The sequence below is a fragment of the Tupaia chinensis genome, unplaced genomic scaffold (assembly GCF_000334495.1).
Source record: "Tupaia chinensis unplaced genomic scaffold, TupChi_1.0 Scaffold000047_1, whole genome shotgun sequence".
Lineage (NCBI taxonomy): Eukaryota > Metazoa > Chordata > Mammalia > Scandentia > Tupaiidae > Tupaia > Tupaia belangeri.
In genome coordinates, this window is record NW_006159505.1 from 370112 (window position 1) to 376610 (window position 6499).

General features: G+C 41.0%; 1 protein-coding gene across 1 annotated transcript; it reads right to left on the reverse strand.

Moving 5' to 3' along the window:
* Positions 1 to 201: 201 nt before the first annotated feature.
* Positions 202 to 1155, reverse strand: OR52M1 (olfactory receptor family 52 subfamily M member 1). The gene has a single exon (XM_006140906.1). It carries the CDS (start codon positions 1153 to 1155, stop codon positions 202 to 204), a length of 954 nt encoding a protein of 317 aa, XP_006140968.1.
* Positions 1156 to 6499: the final 5344 nt, after the last annotated feature.

The window sequence follows — 6499 nt, forward strand, 5'->3', positions numbered from 1 at the left end:
AGCACACATGCCTTATGGAAAAAAAAAAAAAAAAAAAAAACCTGCCACCTGTAAAACTTAAAAGATGCATGCTCTTTGGAACCGTAAGAATTGGAGACCATGAGATCTAATGTCTGACTGCTTTAGAAGCTCCCAGCTGGGAAGCAGCCTATCCTACTCAGACACATTCTCTATAACCTTTGAGAAAGAAGGAAGTGGCAGTCACCTGATCTTAGTTTCTGTCTTCAGGATCTGGAGAAGCCTCTCTCGGATCTGTTTAGTGCGAACAGCATAGACAATAGGATTGAGGATTGGAGGAATCAGAAGATAAAAGTTGGCCAATAGTGTGTGGATTGGAGGAGGCACATGGTGACCAAATCGGTGAATGAGAGAAGAAACAGCAATGGGAACATAGAAGATCAAAATGGCACAGATGTGAGATCCACACGTCCCCAAGGTTTTAAGCCTAGCCTCTGGGGTAGCCAGCCCCATCACAGTCCTAAAAATCATCACATAGGAAGCAGCAATAGCCATTGAGTCCAGGATCAGCACCAGAAAGCCAATACTCAGTCCATAGACATTGTTAACCCTGCTGTCACCACACGTCAAGGTGACCACAGCCATGTGCTCACAGTAGGAGTGAGAGATGACACGAGTTTTGTACAGGGGTAACCGCAAGCGGATCATGAGAGGTAGGGGTCCAATGTAGAGAACCCCCCGGAGGAGGGCAGCCAACCCCAAACGACCCACCACAGTATGAGTGAGCACTGTGGTATGATGTAGTGGGTCGCAGATGGCTACATAGCGATCGAATGCCATGGCAAGGAAGATGCCTGATTCCACAGTGGCAAAGCAGTGAATGAGGAACATTTGTCCCAAGCAGGCATCCAGACCAATGTCACTAGCACCAAACCAGAAGATTCCCAGAAGTTTGGGCATAGTGGAAGTGGACAGAACCAGATCAATGACAGCTAACATGCACAGGAAGAAGTACATGGGCTGGTGCAGGCTGCGCTCTACCCTTACCACAGCCAGGATAGTGACATTCCCCACCACAGCCACCAAGTACATGGAGCCAAAAGGTATGGAGAGCCAGATATGCAGGGACTCCAGCCCTGGGATGCCAGTGAGCTGGAAGGAGCTGGGTATTGAGCAGACATTATGAAAATTGAGCATGGCTATTTATACATGAAGCTTTTCACTTCTGCCCCCAAATGCAGAACTTCTTTTCCCTGGAAATAAAAAAACAATACTTTAGACACTACAATAAAGAATATGATCATTAATTAGATGCTATTACAAGTCATTCTTTTTAGAAGAAATTATAGAATTTGTACTGTTATACTACAAAGTTTGCACAAACTTAAGCCCAAACCAAAACACATAATTAAATGAATATGTGAGCATCATTTTGCAGTATGACACTCCAAGAGTGATATTCTTGCATCAGTGAATGAACTGAGCTAAAGCAACTAAGTACCTATTTGGTCATCTACCTTCTCAAGCTATGCAAATGCTCACAGACTCGTTTAGAACATTTTATAGAATAAGAGCTCCTTTAAACACAAAAGAAACTTTGGAGCTGAGAAATAAGAATTGGAGACTCTTGGGACTATGTAGACTCTGTGGTAAATCAAAACTTAAGTGTGGGAATAGCATTAGGTATTGGGAGCATTGAAATAAAGTCTTATCTGTAGTCCTAAATCACAAGGCAGAGATGAGGGACTGTGGAGAAGGGATTTCCTGAAGATAGGAACGAGGTGGCTCCTGAGATCTGAAAGCTATTGACTGGAGTTCATTTTGTGTATCTGATGCCCTACGGCAGGCCCTGGCAAGGGTTTTCTCCCTTCATTGAGACTGAATATGAAGATATGATTCCAGAAGGAGAGAGTTATCACCAGGAAGAAGATACTCACTGCAGAGTGGGACAAAGTCTAGAAGATGAGTATTTGGCCAATGACATGCTCTTTCAGCCATTGACTGAAAGGGAGATCTCTATTTAGAGAGAAGGCCCAAGACAGTTTATGTTGTGTTGTCTCATTTTTTTTTTCTTTTGTCTAAAAGATCATACCAAAATGTAGCCTTTATATTAGAGGAATATGAAGGAAGATAAGGAGTATGTAAGCTTTTTTTTTTTTTTTCTGTTTCCAAGCTAGTTAGGTTGACTATAGCAGCATAATCATTCATCTCAGCATGGAAACTTTCCAGATTTGGTTTCACATCCTGACAGTAGGAGCTTAGAAAAATTTCTTTATCCTATTAGTGAAACACAACTAACCTCACTTCACAATAAGCTTTCTAAAAAGAAGTAACTATGGCCTAGATAAGTTGCTGTGAAGAAGAATTGGGAATTCAGTGCCTAACACGTAACACGAGGCGTTAACTCTTTTTATTCAGCTGACATCAGTTTGCAAAACTAGAAAACTGTTCATCAAGCTTTAGAGAACTTTAGAATGCCTATTCCTAGAGAGCCAAAGTGTCCCTTGTAGTGACTTTCCCCCACAGAACTTCTCTTCAAAAACTGGACTCATCTTAATGTTCTCCCAGGTTACTACAAGTGAGCATAGTGTTGGTGGTAGTTGTAAAAATAGAACATAAAAAGCCTCAGTCATCGAGGCTGGGAAGGAACCGACCTGTGACCCTGACTGGGTTGCAGGGAGGGAGAGGCTTAGCTGAGGAGATCCTGACTTGTTTTTCTTTATCTCTTTCTTTTTCTTAATTTTATTTTTATTTTTCTTAATTTTATTTTTATTATTCTTATTATTTTTTTAAACTTTCAATCACTATACGTCATTTGGCTTGTAAAGGGAATTTATCCAACATAAAATATTTCTCAGACTAGTCCAGTCGAAAATACTATATATGCCAGCTTGTTTTCTTACCCTGTGTGCTGGTTATTCCCCACTTGCCCCTCTAGATCCTAGCTTTGTACCCCAAAAACGTCAACGTTTACAGGCTGTATCTCCCAGATTCTCTTGTCCTCTGTTTTCCAGGTGGGCTCAGCCAATGTAAGACAATGACAGGAGATAAGAGGGTGAGACTAGAGATCAGAGACTTACTGCCTAGCTCTCTTCCTACCAGCCATGTGTGGCACTGCCTTGATCTTCTGCCAAAAGCCTCAACTCCTGAAAAGTCACCCTCCTGTGTCCTGGCAACTACATATTCTCTTACCTGGTCAGGCCTGGGATACATAACGCTGCTCACCATTCATCCTGGTGCTTCACCCTGTCTTGTCAGTTTCCTTATTCCTGCCCATGTCTCTGAAGAAAGCCCCTTCCACCTCCCCCTTGACTGTGCTATTTATTTTTTCTTTCATGGATATATCAGAGCAGACCCCGAGCATATACAATCTTTACCTAATATTGTTTTTGACAAGCAGACTGCTTTTTCTGCAGGACACAAAATCTGAACGTTGACAAGTCACAGAACTAATTTTAAAGGCAAAAGATCAATAATTTTAGTAGTCAAGAGCTGCATAATTGTTTCCCTGATTTTTGGGTAAAGGGAGATGTGTCTATTTCACCCTTATTTCTAATCAAATCGCTTTCATAACTTGAACAGATAATACTAAGTGAAGCTATAATACAGCAAACAATAGTTTTGCTTTAATACAGAGAGTCCTTGAATGGAAAAAACAGAACTTACCAAGTTAATAAAGAAGTTATTAACTCTGGTAACAATAACTGTTTCAGTCTATCTTTGCTTTCAGTGCCATTTGAGTCCTTTCACTACTGTCCAGAGAGTGATAAATCTTCTAGTTTTGGACAGAAGTAATGTTATAGGAGGATTTCACAGGCCCAAATCATTAATAAGGCTAAATATAAGTCTAGTGAATTATGGACATGAAAGAAAGTGACTTTTCATGAAAGCCATCAGGCCTTTGGTATTAACAGACCTTATTAAAGTCAAACCAAATGTACTCAGTCTTTTGGACTGACCTGTAGCCCTGAAAATGTTGGATTTTATTTTTATCTCTTCTCTTGCCTTATTTTCCTATGCCTGATAGCACAGAGTTGTTTTCCTGATAGATGTTTCATTTGTTTAATCTTTCTCCTCCTATCTCTGGGAACACATCATGACATTCATAAAGGTACCCATAACTGAAGAGATGCATTTTAGCTGTTAAATGAGGGTGGGCTGAGCTCTGGGATTAGCTTTGCTGACCTCTGTCTCTTCCATAAGACCCTAAGGTTGTGAGAATCTCTTTAATTTACACCTTCCTAGGCAGAAGCCACCCTCATACCATAAATACAAAAGGAAACTACTGCAGCTCCTGGGCAGGGATGGTGCACAGTTACAGCAAATGTCACCAAAGCACTTTCTTAGAACCCTTAGTGCTCTAACTATTGGTACATTTATACAACTAATCACAGCTTTCAATATTCCTCTCCAAGCCTACTACCTTCCCAGAGGCTGAATGTTCCCGTTTCCCAATGATAATGGGTTTTTGTCTCTGGGAATCACCTATATTCTTTCCTGGTATTAGAGCAGTATCTTCTTCCTATCTTCCTTGCCTGGCATGTCTTACTTTTCTATCTTGCTGAAGCTTAGCACCTTAGGGAAGCCTATGCAAATCCTTAGTTTGGTGCCTTCTGTACTGCAGAGTTCTCTCAACTGCCTGCTGTGGAGCGTATTTCCCAAACAGAATGTAAGTTCCTAAAGGGTAGGGATTTTGCCTGCCTTGTTCTCTACTATAAGCCCTGTGTTAGCACAGTGCCTGGCTCAGTTGAATGAGAATAAAGTACCATGCCTATTTAAAACACCTAGAAGATCTTGTGCTGGCATTAGTAAACTAGAGGCCTCTTCATCCTCCTGGTATGTCACTCTGTATGGATTCCATACTTTAAATCCCTTTCCAGGAGAATTCCTTCCCTCTGTTTTAAAGACATATAAGAGCATGCTCTAAAGTTGACTTCCCAAGAGCCTCAGGTCTGTTCATGCATATAAACTGGGGACTCCTCCCAATGATCCCTGTTCCTTTTCTATATTCCCTTTGAAGATGTTCTTACCTGGGCTGGATCATGTTAGAAAAGAGCTCCGGGCTCTTCAAATGCCTTAGAGCCCTTAAACTTACAAGCATTCTGCTCAGGGATCTAGGGAATTCCATCTGGACTCTCGATCTGTCCATTTTGCTCAATATAGAGGGATAATAGCAGACTTTGTCCCAGAAGGATGAACACAGAATCTAAATTTAAGCACAGCTATCTTTAGCATGTCCAGAGGGCCATAAGAAAAAGAACAGACCTCTCGAGTTATAATCCCCTGGGTCCAAGTCTGATCTTGCTCCTTATATCTGACCTCCCTGGAGCCTGAAACTATTCTGAGGACACCAAGCAGAAATCAGAAAATATCTTCCTGGTGAAGGGATGGAGAGTGCCCTTGGACTCAGAGATAAGGGATTAAAGCTTAGCCTGGGTGTACATCTCTAATAAAGTTTTATCATTTTATAGTACATGAAGGCAATGGTAGAGTCCTGAATTAATCTTAACATAACCAAATGGTAACTCCCTAAATAATAAGACACTGAAGACTTTTCCCCTACTCTGTGTTATATAGTGGGAGTGGATTTTGTAGACTTGTGGGTAAAATGGTATACCTAATTTAGATTTTTCTCAACCTGAAAAAATGTCCATATCTTCATCAGGGTCTTCTCACGCATCCTCATCCACAACTTACAGGATTCTATCCTTTCCTAATTAATGTCTTCATTTTAACGGTAGATACTCTTTAAGACTAGAAGTTCGACTATTCTTATAATTTGGCCTATCATGTGAATGAGGACTTGTGTTTGATTTTCAACAATTTCAACCCTAAGGGGAAGATTCTCCTTCAGGGTGCCTTGCACCTAGAAGTTCTTTGATTATGTAGAGCCTGAGTGAGAAATTAGAATCTTTGAGTAAATCCTTTTCTTTATCACTGTCCAGGAACATTAGGAGCAGCAACAAATGTCATATCCCTTAATTTTCTGTAAATGTTCTTAAGCATCATATATAGAATCACTGAGTACCTTGCCTCTTATGAGTTGATTAGGAGTATCTACTGCAGAAATGTTCTGTTTCTCTGTAACAGTTCAGGCCATGGATGATTAGTGTATTTTGTACTACCGAAAGTCCTTAGCATTTTTTTTACTTTTTTTTTTTTTTTTTTGGAGAAGTTTTTTGGTTTTGTTTTTTTTTTCACTATAGGGCGCATGCGTTCTCCAGACAGACAGAGAGAGACATAGAGACAGAAAGTGAGAAATCACCCCCCAGAGGGGATGGTCACTCCGCAATCCCTTCTCCTCCATTCTCCTCTTGGGACCTTGGGCATGCATGCACACATGCCTGGCGTGAGTTTTAAGCCACTGGGTCCAGGACGTGAACCGCGGTCGACTACGTGGGAGTCCAGCAACATAGCTATTACACTAACTGCTGGTTCCCAGTCCTTAGCATTTTTTAAAAGAGATTTTTTGCTATAGGGTGCATGCACTAGCTGTAGGGACAGAGAGAGACAGAAAGCAAGAAATCACATACACACACAC